General features: G+C 40.4%; 1 protein-coding gene across 1 annotated transcript in view; it reads left to right on the top strand.

Moving 5' to 3' along the window:
- abcc2 (ATP-binding cassette, sub-family C (CFTR/MRP), member 2) overlaps nt 1–16,940 on the top strand; it is a 45,536-nt gene that overhangs the window by 11,084 nt on the left and 17,512 nt on the right. The window contains exons 3-20 of the mRNA XM_049599659.1: nt 2,122–2,268; nt 2,357–2,497; nt 2,654–2,776; nt 2,929–2,984; nt 3,070–3,325; nt 4,383–4,570; nt 5,391–5,568; nt 6,053–6,307; nt 11,121–11,186; nt 11,506–11,643; nt 11,722–11,868; nt 11,946–12,030; nt 12,137–12,203; nt 12,305–12,431; nt 14,921–15,097; nt 15,363–15,530; nt 16,344–16,527; nt 16,689–16,824. Coding sequence (XP_049455616.1) covers nt 2,122–2,268; nt 2,357–2,497; nt 2,654–2,776; nt 2,929–2,984; nt 3,070–3,325; nt 4,383–4,570; nt 5,391–5,568; nt 6,053–6,307; nt 11,121–11,186; nt 11,506–11,643; nt 11,722–11,868; nt 11,946–12,030; nt 12,137–12,203; nt 12,305–12,431; nt 14,921–15,097; nt 15,363–15,530; nt 16,344–16,527; nt 16,689–16,824 — 2,639 coding nt within the window. The remainder of the gene's footprint in view (nt 1–2,121; nt 2,269–2,356; nt 2,498–2,653; nt 2,777–2,928; nt 2,985–3,069; nt 3,326–4,382; nt 4,571–5,390; nt 5,569–6,052; nt 6,308–11,120; nt 11,187–11,505; nt 11,644–11,721; nt 11,869–11,945; nt 12,031–12,136; nt 12,204–12,304; nt 12,432–14,920; nt 15,098–15,362; nt 15,531–16,343; nt 16,528–16,688; nt 16,825–16,940) is intronic.

Raw genomic sequence — 16,940 nt, 5'->3', positions numbered from 1 at the left:
TTCTGTCTGTCCCATGTTTTTCTACTCACTGACGTGGTCAATCTATGTGAAACTGCACATAGGCATTGAGGATTGGCATAGGTAGAAGGTGACAAAGGCAAAGCTACCAATGGGTATGGACTAGTAATGATGATTTTAAACATATTACATTTTTTTCTTAGTGGCAGTTATTTTATAGTCCCGCAGGTTTCTTTCTCAAGGACATTTTAAAATACAGACAGGAGGAGCCATCCAATCACCAAACTTGTGATTAAAGGTTCCAGGTCCTCCTCTGTTCTGTATTTACATGATTTTTCCTGATTTCCTTACTTAATCATAAAGTAAATCATTGTTATGCCAATTACACTGAACTTTATGTGTCTGTAAAACCAGGACTGACTGACGTCATTAAATAACTCTCTGAAGGAATTCAAGCGCTGAATGTCTGATAACTTCCTCCGACTCAATGAAGAAAAATCACAAATAATATTATTTATATCATCATTTACAGTCATCAGTAAAATGTTTCCTGACCTAGCGCCTTCTGTTAAGCCAAACAATAGAAATCTGGGCGTTATCTTCCACTCCCATCTGACTCTCAATCGTCATGTCAGTAAAGAAGTTCAGTATTGCTTTTATCAGCTTCGAATGGTTTCAGAAAATAAAGATTTCTGTCATTCTCTGACTTGGAGAAAGTTATTTATGTGTTTACTTTGTCAAGAATTATACTATAGTACTATAGTAATTTGCTCTTTACCTGCCTGAACAATACGCACGCCAAAACTCTTGTCATTCTCCCAGATGAGATTCATCATGCAACCTCACATATTTCTTTTACCTATATAAATAAAGTTGTCATTAAAGGACAACCCATTCTACCTCCTGCGCCACACCTGCTCAAGATTATTAATTAAACCAAAGTCTTGCTGGCACTCCCAGGGGTCAAGTTTGATCCATGCATCACTTTTCAGGAGATGAGTCTGCTTCCCTCGAGGCATCTGTCTAGTCTCAATTTAGGGTTACTGCATGACAGCATGAAGGATTATAATCCTTCTGTTTAATTTGTGACACTCTGGGGAGCAATCAGACAAAAGCTCACTCAGGCAAAGGTTATATGGTACAGATTCAGGATCATCAAACGCAGTGCAAATGCTACATGATAATGCATGCAGTAAAGGTGTTTAGGATATGCGTCATTAGGACATTGGAACATTACGTATAATTGTAGATGAATGATACATCGCACAAATGCGCTGGGACACATCATCAGTGATTTGACCTGCAGTCATTGGGTGTTTCAGGTCTTTCACCAAATCAGAGACCCTCGCCTGGGCAACCCGACCGGAGTTGATCAGATCAGCCTGTGTCCCAGCAGCATTTGGCCACATATCTGCCCTCTTGATACAAAGCCACCTTGTGGCTTTTTCTGCAGCTTCAGTTGCAGCTTAGATCGCCTTCCTCTTTGCTTCCCCAGTGATGCCTAGCAGAGTAAATGTCTTCCAGAGTTATCACCCCACAAATCTTCTGCAGCCTACCTCCAGAGACTCACAGCAAGTTTGCCAGTCTTGCCCCCTGCACAGTTCCACCACCTCCTGGTACTTGGCATGCTTCCTCTCATTGGCCTCTTCCATACGCTCTTCCCAGGGTACTGTGAGCTCCAGCATAATCAGTTGTTTGGTGGAGTCTGAGACAATGATTATGTCTGGACGAAGCCATGTTGGTGTTATCCTGGCTGGGAACTTAGGCTGTTTTCCAAGATCCACTTCCAGTTTCCAGTCAGTGGAGGTGGTGAGGCGTCCAGACTCTGCTCTGGGTTGTATGTGGGGCTTCTCTCCAGCTTTGAGGAACATGGTGGTCTTAGGCTTGTGCAGGCCTTTGATGGTGTTTTAAGGAGGCTGGTCTTACAGTAACATCAGCAATACGTATCTTATGACCAAGAAGTCTTGGTTCAAGGGGTCAAAGATAAAATTATTTAGGAGGCTAATTTGGATTTTTTTTTCTCAATATAAAGATTTCCTCCAGCCCCGTTTTTGTGGCTGGTATGGTTTTTCTACAAAAATGTTCAATTACATTGTTAAAAGTTGTTAATGTGGACTTAAATGTGATTTACCTGCCAGTCTTCTTGGTCTTTCCTCTCCTTAGCTTGCGGTGTCTCTACTGTTCCTGACGGCCATTGCAGCCCTGGCAGTCACATTAGGAGAGGATTACGGTCAAAGCAAAGACCCGCCTTCAACAGTGAAAAATCCTGGTGTATACTATGCAAACCCCGTCCTGTATGCAGTCACATGGGTAAATATTTCAGGTTCTGTATTGATTTATTTGCCCTGTTGCTCAAGATGGAAAGATTACATGTTTTTTTTTGTGTCCTCTTTGTTAGATCCTCCTGCTGTTGTGCCAGGAAGGAGTGAGGCGGAGGGAAGGAGCAGTAGACTCGGCCACTCTCTCTCTCTTTTGGTTGCTCCTTGTTGTGTGTGACATCTTCCCATTCCAGACCCTCCTGCGCGAGGCGCTTAGGCTGGTATGAGCAGAGACATCCTGACCTTTACTTAGGCAGAATGCAGTCACTCGATGTTATTCTTTCCAGCTCTCCATCTCAATCACTAATTTAACACCATTCACTGTTGCACCCCCCTCACAAATAGACATATTTGTTACACTGCTTTCTGACCAACAGGGAGAAGTCAGTGATGTCCCTCGTTTTTGCCTTTTCTACATTTCCTTTGGCTTGGAATTGATTGCACTTATTCTTTCCATCATGGCTGATATCCCTCCAGAAGCCGAGGAGCTTGTAAAAAAGGTACCAAAGCATTCAGATGGAGGCATTCTTGTTTTGTATTGTTTGTATTTGATACTGCAAAATTCATCATAATGTAACAAATCACCTAAACCACCATCACCTCTGCCTGCTGTGAACATAATCCATCTGTGTGCTTTTGTTTTTATCCACAGAATCCAGAGCAAGGTGCAGCATTTTGGAGCCGAATCACTTTCAACTGGTTTAATAGGTAAATCAGAAGTTACTACAGTAAAAATGAAAGCAAACACCCACCCACGTAAGCCTTAACACCCAACTTCCTCATCTTTCTCCAGTATGGTGGTGAATGGGTATAAGCGGCCCCTGGTTCAGGAGGACATGTGGGAGCTGAACGAGGCCGACAGCTGTGTTTACATCAACCAGCGCTTTCGGTACATTATGGAGTCAGAGTTGGGTGCAGCAAGGGTCCGGTTCCAAAACAAGTTAAAGAAAAAACAGAGTAAGAACAGAGACAAAGCCCAGGAAGATGCCTTTCCAAACGGCATATCCAACGGGCTGGCAAAAGGTGTCAGTCAGGATGTGCTGATGATGGTAAGAGAGTGCAGAGGAAACACTAACACACATGTCCAGAACATTCTCTTGAACTTTAAATGGATTTTGATTTTTGTCGTGCCGTAGATTGTGCTGCAGGGCATGACATGATTCAGCCAAGTGGGACGTGAATCCAGAAACCTCATTGCTGTCATGGACCAACATTGCAATCAAGCAGTTGCAGCCTTCTGTCATCATCAGTATGCTGATCTTAGCCAGGATCAACAAATAATCCAGGGTCAACATGATGGTCCTGGAGTTACAAAAACAAATAGTCCAGGGACAACTTGACAGTAGTCATGAATCAACACAAGGACTTCAGTCTTGCCAAGAAAATGTTTTGAAGAGGCTATAAAAAGGAGGGAAATGGGTTCATTGCAGTTCTTTGCAACTACAAAATTATATTACTTTTTAATGTTATTGAACAGTTTTCTCACCTTTTGGTTAGATTACTTACCTTCCTAGTTAGCAAGCTAACTCGCCAACCCTGCAGTTGCTCATAAGGATTTTGTTCAGCGTTACCATCTTCAATTGGGAAAACCTAACTTACCTCTGAAGAAGCACAAAGTAGTTTTGAAAGAAACATACAAAGGGGCAGGGGTCTCATTTATAAACATTGCACAAAACGAGGCCTGAAAGAGATGTATGCCACTTCCCACGTAAAAGTTGTGATCTATAAAAACAGACATGATGGGAGAAACTTTGAGCCATGCTTACGAACATTTTGGAGACGGGAAATTGGTGGCACAGATGCTGAGGTGGAAGCCTGATCGTAGAAATTGTCTAATATTTTTTTGGCGCACGCCATTTCATCCATACTTACATTTTCAGTATGGATCCTACACATTGTTTTATAAATGAGACCCAAGAACGCTGACAATGTTAAAGGGCTGTGACTGGTTGATCGCAATGTTGGTCCAGGAACACAATGTGGGGTGTTGATCAAGAAACTTGTCTGAGGTCTACTTGGCTAATCACATCATGCCTCTGTCAGGTTCCTCAGATTTACAGTAGGCTATTGAGAGCCTATCAATGTTCAAACATTATTTTTCTTTAGGAGGAAAAGGGAAAAAAAGAAGAAGAAAAGAAGAAGAAGAAAAAGGACAAAAAGAAGGAGGGAGATAATTATCCCAATTCATGGCTGGTTTCTACCATTTACAAGACCTTTAAGTGGATTCTGCTTGAATCTGCCTTCTTCAAACTTCTACAGGACCTGCTGTCTTTTGTCAGTCCTCAGCTACTAAAGTGAGTCAAGCTTTCAGTAACGCCCTCTTTCAAGCACTAAGGTATTTCCAGTCGTTTTCTTGTGAGCTAAGCAGCTATTTATTGATCTTGATTTGAAATGATTTGATTGCTCACTGTAAACAACAGAGAACAAAACACAAACCCTGACCCTGCTGAGTCACAAACTAGTACAGATACTTTTTACTGCTCTCTCAGAAATCATTAACTTGGGGTCAGGAAACTCTTTTTCTAAAGAGAACTATGTTGAACTGATTACAAAGTGGAGAAGACCACCGGAAACTATGGATAATAGTCAATCATTATTTATCACCTTAACAGCATTGAATTTGTGTGAGATTGTAAGAGTGCTTTTTTGTTGATTGTTTTTTCAAAGGATCAAACTTGATGAAGTAGGATCAAAGATATAGAGATGATTTAATATGATTTAAATTCCTTGTCAAAACCTGGCGCCTACATTCCTTAAAATGCAACTTTGACAGTTTTCCCAGATATTTCTTGTGATCTATGCTTGTAGCAGCTAATGTAGGTAGCTTCAACCAGAGATGAGATTGTAGTTAAACCTGTAAACAGACCTTGATGTGCAAAATCAGCTGAGCTCCCCTTTAAAGCTCTTAAAAAATTCTCAGTCCTTGTGAATGCTCTAACCCTTTCAGCTGACATTGGTTAGCCAACACTTGGTCTACAAGCAGACAGGGATTTAAAATGAAGAAAGGGTTGTAAAACATTACATGATGGAAAAACAGATAACCTCTAGATGCTTAAATTATCATAGCAGCAGGTGTTGAGCCGTCCCTTTAACCACCTTTTGTCATTCTCTTAGATCCATGATCTCTTTCACTCAAGACACTTCCAGGTTCACATGGGAAGGGTATATGTACGCAGTGCTGCTGCTTTTGGTGGCACTTCTGCAGTCTCTGTTCCTGCAGCAGTACTTCCAGCGCTGCTTTGTGCTGGGGATGAAGGTTCGCACTGCCATCATGGCTGCGGTATACAAAAAGGTAATGTCAGGAGTGACAACGTTGACATTTTCTAACTTTACCTCACGCGGTGCTGTAAAAAGGAAATCAATTACCATGCCAGTTCACAATATAAGAAATAAAATACCACATGTAGTTCTCAACACCTGCCCAGAAGACTTGACAGCTTCAAGTGAAAAATCCCTTTAATTAACTCATATAATGACCATTTAATGTTCAATCAAAAAAGGAACGTTCTCTGCATCGGCTCAGCACCTTGTATACTACAATAGCAATTTCCTGAACTATTCAACATCTTGTATGCATTTATATGCAGTAATTATTATTGTGCCTTTGATGTTTTCAAACATTTTGTGATAGTTGTTCCTTTAAGAGCCCCCTGCTGCTGTGTTCATGTACAACAGCATGAAGTTTAGGAAAAAACTATTCACACCATATCATCCTCCTCTAACTTCCTCTCCATCTCCCCTTCTCTCTTCAATCCTCTCTTGATCCCTTTATCAAGGCATTGGTGGTGTCTAATGATGTTCGTAAAGAGTCTACGGTTGGGGAGACGGTGAACCTGATGTCAGCAGACGCCCAGCGCTTCAACGATGTGATCAACTTCATCCACCTGCTGTGGTCCTGCCCTCTGCAGATCATCCTGTCCATTGTCTTCCTGTGGATGGAGTTAGGACCCTCTGTGTTGGCAGGACTGGCGGTCATGGTGCTGATGGTGCCAATCAATGGACTGCTAGCCACCAAGGCCAGAAAAATCCAGGTCAGCAGAAATGCACACACATGCAGGATTATTACTGCCCATACAAAGTATAGTCTACTGTATGTACCATCAATAACAGACCCATAGTGTTAGTTTATGAATTAAAATTGTAACCTAAAATACTGTGTTCTTTTATTAATTTATTTTTATTTGGAATAGGAATAGCAGCAACACACAATCAAGAACAAGTAAAATTTACATAAAAGCACATAGATTTAAGTAACATAATATGATCAGATAAAGCAGTTGCACACAGACAGCCTGAACTCAATAGATTTCACTGTAGTTTTAAACTCATTCAAGGTCCCCGTGTCTTGAAGCCTAAAATCAGTCTGCAGGTTTGTTTTGCACGCTGTATGTGCAGAGAGCCTAAAAGCTTTTCCCCCCAATTCAGTTCTGACATTGGGCACAGCAGGGCACAAAATGTCCCGAGAACAGTGGCTGTAATATCCATATTTGATATGCAAAAGAGAAGATAAGTAGGTAGGAATTTTACAGACAATAGCTGTGGGAATAGAAACACCAGTGACTGAGGCAGCATGTACACAAAGTGGACCATTTCGCTTTTGATTATAAAACACAATGGAGATTAAGAGATCGTGTGTAATGAATCCTAGAGCCCCATGATAGACACTATCTAGCATGTAAAGACAATAAGCAAGGGCATTCATATACAACACATGACAGGTTACTTCCATAACTGCTTATCCTGTTAGCTGACACTGGGCAAGAGGCAGGGTACACCCTGGACAGATCACCAGACTATCACAGGGCTGACACATAGAGACAGACAATCATTCACACTCACATTCACACCTACAGGAAGTTTAGTGTCACCAATTAATCTAGCGTGCATGTCTTTGGACTGTGGGAAGAAGCCAGAGAACCCAAACTGATGCAGGGAGAACATGCTGCATATGCACCTTAACCCTGTAAAACCCACTGTTGCAAATTTACAACATCACTTTTAACAATTCTAAAAAAAGGCCTGCAAATGGTTTTTTTTTCTCAAGACCACATTTACATAGTTAATGGGTCCTGTTGTTTGTCCTCACAATGCTATTGGATAGAAGAAGTGTTTATAGGTCTGGTCATCTGGCCATGAACTCACTCTACCTGCAAACTTCCCGTTGAGCTCATCTCCTTTTTTTGCATGACTGGATTTGTCAGGATTAAAGTAAGTAAAATTCCTTAAATATTTTTTTGTGTTTATTACAATGTCTAGAACATGTACATACTTAGTTATTTTGGAAAACATTCATCAAATTTGATTTATAGCTTGTTATGTCTATGTTGTAATTCTACAACGTTGGGTCAGTGTGGTAGTCAAAATAGCCTGTGCTCCTCCTTAAACATTACATAAGGTCACTGCACTTCTCACATGGTCACAAATTGAAAAAAAATGTAGTAGAAATTTAAAGTATTAGATGATTCATTGTAACAAAGCTCTAAATGTGCTTTTCTGTTAAATTTTTACTTAGTTTAGCTTAAACTATAATTAAATACATGAATAAATTGTATGGGGTATTTGAAACTCCAACATCTATAGCAGTATTTGAAACTCCCTGTATCTTTGTAGTTTTTTGTTTGTTTTTTAACTTCTAAATGATCCTGAGCTACTTTTCTCAGTGTTGCCAAAGCAGCAGTTTGTAGCATTAGGAGATAGAAAAACGGGTTCTGAATGTTCTGGATATGTTGGGGAGATGCCTGTTGCGTTGTTCAGGGACAGGTGCGAATGGTCTTGAATGTGAACCTGTAAGTGCTCTGGGAGGATGCATGTGTTCCTTTAGTGATTCAGTAACATCTAAAGAACTGCTTTGCCCATCGCTACACCAAAGTGTAACAACATCAGCTGGTTCAAACTAACTGATGAACAGAGGCTAATACAAAAGTGGTAAAGTGAGCTCAGCAGTGTGACATCATGTGGTATATAATATATATTTAAACAAGAGTTTAAACTAGAGAAGGATCTGTGGCATGAACACAAAAAAGGCTGTTTGTAACTTTAGAGTAAATAACACCAGAAGCCCTGAAGTCAGTGAAGATGTGACGGGCTGGACAGAAACCAGAGGATCTGTAACCTCTGTGATGATGATGATGACGATGATGATGATGGTGTGGGACATGAGTTTCATATTCAGTTTGAATGTCAGAATGAAACTTAATGACTTCCAGAGAAAGGTATTAGCCAAAGTATTATTTGAACCGTCCATCTAAAGTCATCTGTTAACTGGGTGTTTTGTCTAAAGAACTTTCTTCCTCTGTTTGAGTAACACTGGTTGTACTTTGGCCACGCTGCAGCCATCCTTCTGTTATTGTATGTAATGTGATATGGTCTTGAAAATGAAAATAAGAAACTGAATGTATTTGCCATCATTCAAAGGTTTTTATCACCTTAATTGGGATCAGTGGACCAACAGTATCTCTTTAGCCCATGAATTTAACGATCCAATGCCTGTTGCATTGTTCAGGGACAGGTGTGAATGGTCTTGAATGTGAACCTGTAAGTGCTCTGGGGGGATGCATGTGTTCCTTTTAGTATGATAAGCAGAGAGCATAATAGGCCAGCCAGACAGTATTGTTTGAATGTAGTAAACCACATTGAAAGTGACGGAGGAAAAAGTTTTGTAAATATATGTTTTTCTAATATTTTTATTTATAAATGCTTATTGATAAAACTATGATTGTTGTGTGATTATTACTCATGATATATACTGTTATGGGGCTAAGTAAGCAATCAACCCTGCAAATGAATACTTAAATGTTCTGTGTATCTGTTCAGACAAAATGAGTACAAACACAGAAGTTCTGCTCCCAACTGTGCCCAACGTTGCAAATTTACAACATTTCCCTAAAAACTTACTAAAATGTAAAAAATTTGAAAACTCTTTGATTTCTACATCAGAGGCCTCCTAAAACAATATCTGAGAGGTCAAAAAAAATTTGCTCATTTTTTTCTATATCTGGGTCTTACAGGGTTAACCTTCCCCACATGCAATTGTTAAAGGAATGAAATGTTAGTAAACTCCTGGTACAGTCTCCTTCCTTTTAAAACTTAAAAAAATAAAAACACAAAAAGAAGTGAATACTTGAATGCTTTGCTTACACCTGACACATCAGTTCTTTATTGCATGTTTCCAGTCAGTTGTTGTCAACATTTATTCCCAGTAACTATTGTTTCTTGGCCTTGTAATAAGAGCTCTTAACCACTTTTCATGATTCCAGTGTACTTGCTGTGCTGAAATGCTGTTTTATATCTGTCACTTAAGAAACAGCAGGGAGAGTGAAGCTTTTTCCACTCACATCTTTTAAATGTACTGATTATTTAAACAACAGAAAATTACAGAAACCACAGAAACAAAAGCAAAATACTGTCGTCTTTATCCCCTGTGTGTGCACAAGCAAGACCAACATTAATTTGATGTTTTCAGAGTTTGCAACTTTCATCTCTATTTTCAGCCAAACAACCATGCCATTTAAAAAAACATACTCACAGTAGCTATTGATCAAGTTACTTTAGCCTTTTAAGCCAGCGTACAGGCAGTTTAGTTTAGTTTAGTTTAGTTTAGTTTAGTTGAGTAGGATCCCCGTTAGCTACTGCATTGCCACAGCTACTCTTCCTGAGGTCCATGACATCTTTACATTTGTGACAGTGCACAAAATAGCTTACATATAACACTTAACAAAATAACAGGACTAGACTAGACACTGACACAGACAAAGAAGACAACTCCTGGTAATACATTATTAAAATATATATTTTGTCATGATTTCATTTGGTGAGCAACTGCCAGTTTGGGGCTAAATTTTGCTCCGGGTACATGAAGATGCTCCATTATTGTAATATTAGACCAAGTGGAAATAGATAGAAATAAAAATAGAAAGAATGGAAATTCAGCTGTCCAGCAGCTCATAAAAGACAAAAAACAACAACCACATAACCCCTCATCAATAACAACACAGTACTGAAATAGACATAAAAATACGTTAAAAATAAGTGCATAAATAGGAATTGAATTAAAATGAAATTGCCCTTCTCACAGACCAGTCCAGTTGTGGCTAGAGTAACGTGTGTAAGTGTGTGTGTGACTGGATTCAGGTGTTAAACAGTCTTATTGCCGTGGGGACAAAGGATCTCCTGAAACGCTCCGTTCTGCAACGCAGTGAGATGAGCCGACTCCTGTAGCTGCTCCTCTGTCCCTCCAAAAGGCTGTGGAGAGGGTGTCTGCTATTGTCCATTATAGCTTTCAGTTTGGTCAATGTGCCCCTCTCCACCACAGCTCTAGTGCAGGGACATTTAGTTAGTGATTCACTAACTAAATGTCCCTGCAGCATCACAAACAAAGACAGACCCTTCACATCCTGAGACACATGACAGCTTTGACAGCTGTACTTTTGTGTGCTTTACAGATAATCATAGTCTTTGTCAAAAGGTGCTGCTTCAATAGAATATTAAATCTAGCTTCACAGTTCTCCTGTGTGATGTGTCGAGGGAGGGAATTGCATTCATGTATATTCGTGCTCTGTGCATTACTGCACGTCTGACTGAGGTTGTTCTTACTGTTAGCAATATAAAGTGTCCTCTTGTAGCACATATTGAAGGGTCGTCGTGTCTATCTGAACTAAAAGATATAATTTTAACTGTGATATTTCTGATGAGTACTAATGACGCAGCTTTGAGAGGATGTTATGCTACAAATGACCTGTCCTCCTGGCTGCATCATTATCACAGTTATTATTATTATTATTATTATTACATAACATTAACACTGAGTGTTTTTACCTGCTGGTTCACATTTCCTTTTCTTTTCAGATAGAGAACATGAAATTCAAAGACAAGCGGCTTAAAATCATGAATGAAATACTCAATGGGATCAAGGTGAGTTAACAGGCCATCATTAACATTAATTGGTGTAACAAGCAGAGCCCCACCTCTGCTCCCTTTCTGTGTAAACATTTTTAATGTGGACTGGTGATGGTGGTGGACTCTGGGCGTGGCGTTCCTCACATAAAAGGATTTTATGCCTCAGGAAGAAGTCGAATGTTAGTTAGCAGTTCCTCCTATTGTACTGCACCCACCACCTGTGGTTTATTGGATTGACTACAAAAAGTGTGGATCTCTCCCTATGGTCTTCCACCCTTCCTTTTCCGTGTCCTCCACTTCCTCATGCCCCTCTTTGTCTTTCCTCTCCTTCCAGATTTTGAAGCTGTATGCGTGGGAGCCATCGTTCCAGGCTCAAGTGGAAGACATTAGGGGGCAAGAACTGAAAGTCATGAGGAAGTTTGCCTACCTGACATCCGTCTCCACCTTCATCTTCAGCTGTGCTCCGGCTGTGGTGAGTCCCGATAAGTAGCCTCGCAGAAAGTGGTCTTTGCATATCTTTTTTTTCTCCTTACACTGTCTTTTTTTGCAGGTTTCTCTGGTCACATTTGCAGTGTTTGTTGGGGTGAGCCCAAGCAACGTGTTGACTGCTGAGAAAGCTTTCACTTCCATCTCTCTTTTCAACATCCTCCGATTTCCCCTGGCCATGCTGCCCATGCTCATAGCTACCATTGTGCAAGTAAGGGAACAACAACACACGCTGCATGCACAGATAACAAACTGAAAAGCCCACTAACTTATTCTCTGCCACTTCAGACATCGGTGTCTAGGAAACGACTGGAGAAGTTTCTGGGAGGTGAAGACCTTGAAAGTGACATTGTGCGCCATGACTCAAGTTTCAGTACGTACTCCATTAGCAAAAACACGTTCCTAATCTGAATGGTACCACTTTGTTGGTACACAATGTCCTCTCTGTCTGTTTTAATTGATCTGTGTTCATCTGTTAGACACTGCTGTTAGCGTACGTGATGGTTCCTTTGCTTGGGAAAAAGAAGGCGAGCCTCTGCTGAGAAAGTATGTTTGTTATGAAAAAAATAAAGTAATACTGCAAAGCAATATATTTGTCCCTACTGTATCTGCTAGTGTTGAACACATTTACTCTGTGTGTTTGCCAGTGTGTCCTTGGATATAAAGCCAGGTCGGTTGGTGGCAGTAGTCGGAGCTGTGGGCTCAGGAAAGTCCTCTCTCATGTCAGCCCTCCTGGGAGAGATGCACTGCACCAAAGGCTTCATCAACATTCAGGTGACATCTTATATCCACCTTCCAATCTGTCAAACAATGATGCATTAATAATAATTAATAATTTTCTATGTAAAGTCATAGTGGAGTAATGGCATCCCGATCAGAGAATGAAGTCACGCTACCTCTAAGTGCTGTAATCTGAGCCTCTCTGTTGTTTGTTGTGGTGAACTGGGTCAGCCACACATGCATGTTAATAGCTAACTTGCTGATAGGGGGGTTACTGATATCGGCAACGGCATCATCGCTGAAGTGCCCACTCTGCAGTTCCCCACAGGTTAGCACTGTTGGCTCTGTCAGCACTGTTGCCATTGTTAATTACTGTTTATGGAGTTAGCAGTTAGCAGCTAGCTACTGGCTCAGCCACCCACATGCTGAACCGTGTCCAGACAATTCATACACATTTTGAATTTTGCATAGAGCCCCATCCTATACTAAAATAAGATTAGAGTGTATGAAGATGTTTTTCCACTGCAGTAATAATTATACATTTACCTGAGACCACAAAAAGTCTGATCAGAAGGTGAAACACATCCACTTTTTAATATTATGAAAGACTTGGATTTTGGGATATGCACAAATATTGACCTTTTTAGGAAGGTGGTTGAGGGACTGAAAGAGGGAGGCTACAGTCACACAGTTGAACAAGTCTGCCATCACTGGAAACCCAAAACAAAGAATTCGACTTTGATGCAAAGAAGCGCAAGGCACAAGGGGCTCCTGGAGTCAGTGAAACAAGACTAGAAAATAGTTGTATTGCCATAAAGCTTCATTTAGTAGCCCAGGCTATTACTTGTGTAATTAATTGAAATCAACAGGCCTGTATTTGGGACAGGCCTTTAATTCCTTTCACACAAAACTGTTGCTTATCAAAGATGGGAAATACAATCAAATTGTTTATTTAAACCAGTATGAATATTACTTGTTTAATGTTGTTGTTAATTTTTATGAAAACCCTTTTGTTCTTTTGATCTGAGGACCCTTACAGACTAAAGGAATATGAATAACTTACAGGGTAATCGAAGAATGGACTCATAATCTGAGGTAGCCAGCAACCCGGTTTTATACATCCGAAGAACTTCTATAAAAGAAAAAACTGCTTGGCAACCAGACCAGGCATCTGATTGACACAGGCTTTTATTTGTCAAAATGTGTAGCCACACCAGGCTAGTTAAAAGGACTAGGCATTTAACTGGGACTAGGCTTTTTACGGTATTCACTTTGTAGCCTAATATGTCACTATTTCAGTCCTTTCATCTTTAAGTTAGGTTTAGGAAAGAAATAATAGCCAATGCCTGGATTCAAGTTGAGCCACATTTGGCATATGACATATTAAAGTTAATTTGCAGTCTAGCCTCACTTTCTCCTCCTTCTTTCTCCAGTTCTTCATTACACTACCATTAAAGCTCTCTTCTCCTCCATCATCCTCCACACTGCTTCCTGCCTCTTATTCAGCCTCTATCTCTGGTGTGGGAACAGACCCATTTAGGAGAATGAGGTATGAGACAGGCTTAATATTAGTATAGAGCAGTGGTTCTCAAGTGGTGTGCCATGAGGCCAATCCAGGTGTGCCGTGGGATTTTGGGATAACAATGACTTATTATTTCAATATCTAACTGGGCCTATACAAAAAGTTATGAATGAGTGTTTAATTGATTGTATCAGAATGTTGTGTGCACCCATTTCCTTATAAACAGGCAAACTTTAGCTAAAAAACGTAATTTAATTTAATTTTAAAAACTTTCACAGGGAACCTATTTGTTGCCACCACGCATGGAAATTTTAAGTGTGTGACACATCAAAAGCCCTGATTGGCAGCCAGTGTGAGGGATGATAACATTTGAAAGGAGAAAGCCATGAGTGGGACAATGGATCGCTTTATTGTATGGGGTAAATAACAATAAAGCACCAGCAAAGAGAGAAAAGAACTGTCTGTAGACAGTATCACAAAAGCTACCTGTCTTCTTTTTTCTTATTTTTATTGTTTTACGTTGTGACATGGGTGATAACACACATTATAGAAGCTTTTGTGCACAGACATAAATACAAGTGTGCCTTGAGCATGCCTGGCGTGCCCTTTGGTGTGCCTTAGACACAAAAAGTGGTATAGAGTATAGTTACATTTGGCATATCAAGGTGAAGTCTAGCCAGTATGATTTCAACGATTTTTCCTTCCCAAAGTGGCAATTGTTGCGTGACCCTCAGTCCTGTCTGTTCACTACTAATTTGTAATTGACTAACAAAGACAAACTTTGCTGTCGGATCAGATGTTCAGCATTGTGATACACAAGGTGGTAATTCTAGTTTATGTCCTACATGAGTCACTGTGATAATGTTTATTATGAGCAATTTTCTGTGCTCCTCCACATGCAATGTGGAAGTAGTACAAAGGTGTAATTCAGCCAAAGAACAGGTTGAACTAACAAACAAGGAATAGCTAACTAGCAAGGTGAGAAGGAACTGTACCTCACTTTTGATGTCCTTCTCTTCAGGGTTCACTTGCCTTCGTGCCACAGCAAGCCTGGATTCAAAATGCCACTCTAAGGGATAACATCCTGTTTGGCTCTCCCGATGAGAACAGGAGGTTCCAGGAGGTGGTAAAGGCCTGCGCCCTGGGTCCGGACCTGGAGCTGCTGCCTGGGGGTGACCTCACTGAGATTGGAGAGAAAGTAAGATGCAAGGATTTGAGGATTTGTCATGGGAGTTTTGTTGCCGTGTACGGCTTTTGCTGTGTAAACACATTCTGAATGTTCAGTGAGAACGAGAACACGATCATAATTGAACATTTGTCTCAGTTGATCTCCAAGCACACAAAACCTGTGCTGAGTAATTCCCCATATTTTCAAAGAAAATACCATCAGAGGTACTGTCAGTGTATTCTTATCGATGAATATATGTTGTAAAATCCTCTCCTCTCCTCTCCTCTGTCCTCAGGGCATCAACCTCTCAGGGGGTCAGAAGCAGCGTGTGAGCTTGGCTCGAGCAGCTTACAGTCAGGCTGATATTTATCTCTTAGATGACCCCTTGTCTGCTGTGGACTCTCATGTTGGAAAGCATCTCTTTGATGAAGTGATTGGACCCAATGGACTACTGAAAGACAAGGTCTGTGCTGAGCCTTCAGCAATGCACTGAGCAATTTCAGTACTTCAGGTTAAAAGAACTACATGCAAACTTACTGATGTAAAATAACCCCATTTTAGGGTCATCTCATTTTCGAGGGGATCATACATACAATACAAACAAAGTAACAACACTGAGATGAAACAAATAAACACAACTATTTTATGGCTACAAAGTTTCCAAGGACATAAGGATTTCAAACATGTACAATTAGTCTCAAAATATGAGCTCAGGGCATTCTGAAACAAAGCAAATGATGTCACAGATCGAACGTTAGAAGGCAATAAAAGGTCAGTTATTTTAACCAGATGGGGCCTTTAACGTAAAAAGCTCATTTTCCAAAAGCTTTTGGAACTGTAGAGTACAGAAAAAAAGCTGAGTAGAGTGCCTCCATTAATGATTTTAAGTATAAGGTACAAAAAACAGCCGTAGATGCTGAGGATAGGTGAAGTGGATACGTTTAAAAAATTAGCTGCAAACAAAGATTGTGCCTGTTTGTACTGGGAGAAGGCCAGTTGACATTAGGACATACAAGGACATAGGCTTTTGTGTGCTGCAATAAGAGAGGAAAGATATGTTTAAGAAGCATTTTGATAAACAAATTTGGTCATCTATTGGTAGCAGACAGTTCAGGATACAAATATCTTTTTTAACCAAAGGTATGAAAACAAATAATAAAAATGTGATTTTTGTGACTTTTCAGTCATTTCACAGCCCCTATGTACTTTCATTTTTCACTGCCTGAGATAAATTATGATTTCGCAACTGAGGTCAAATGTGTCTTTGTCTGTACAGACTCGTATCCTGGTGACTCATGGAGTGAGTTTCCTGCCATACGTGGATGAAATAGTGGTCTTGGTGGATGGAGTGGTTTCTGAGGTTGGATCCTACAGCAGCCTCCGTGCCAGCAAAGGAGCTTTTTCTGAATTTCTAGACACATATGCCAAAGAGCAAAGCAATCGAAGCCACTCAGAGTCAGGTGATTGCACCATTTTCACTCTCTCTTGGTTGTTACCTACACAAAATACTTCTGTGGCACAACCTAAAACTGTATCTGAAGTCTTACTGTGTGATTATGAGCTACATAAAGCGCTAAAGATTAGTAAGACACCACGATGCTATGTGATCATATTTATTCAGATCGTTGCCAGGACACTGCAGACGTGGAGCTCATACCTGAAAGAGAGGACACTCAACCTGACTCTCCTTTGGAGGACACAGTTTCTGTTACACTGAAGAGAGAGAGCAGTATCCGACGCAGCCAGCGCAATGGCAGGTTAGAGTACAATGAAGTTGTAGGCGACAAAATAGAGAGACAGCTTGTGTTTGTGCATGTTTGTGAATGAGTGAGGATTAATGTGGGTGCCCTCCTCACAGGGCGTGTAAGAAAGT

The sequence above is a fragment of the Epinephelus fuscoguttatus genome, linkage group LG16 (genome assembly GCF_011397635.1).
Source record: "Epinephelus fuscoguttatus linkage group LG16, E.fuscoguttatus.final_Chr_v1".
Lineage (NCBI taxonomy): Eukaryota > Metazoa > Chordata > Actinopteri > Perciformes > Serranidae > Epinephelus > Epinephelus fuscoguttatus.
Note: the sequence above shows the minus strand (reverse complement) of the source record. Positions and strands in the feature narration are given on the sequence as shown.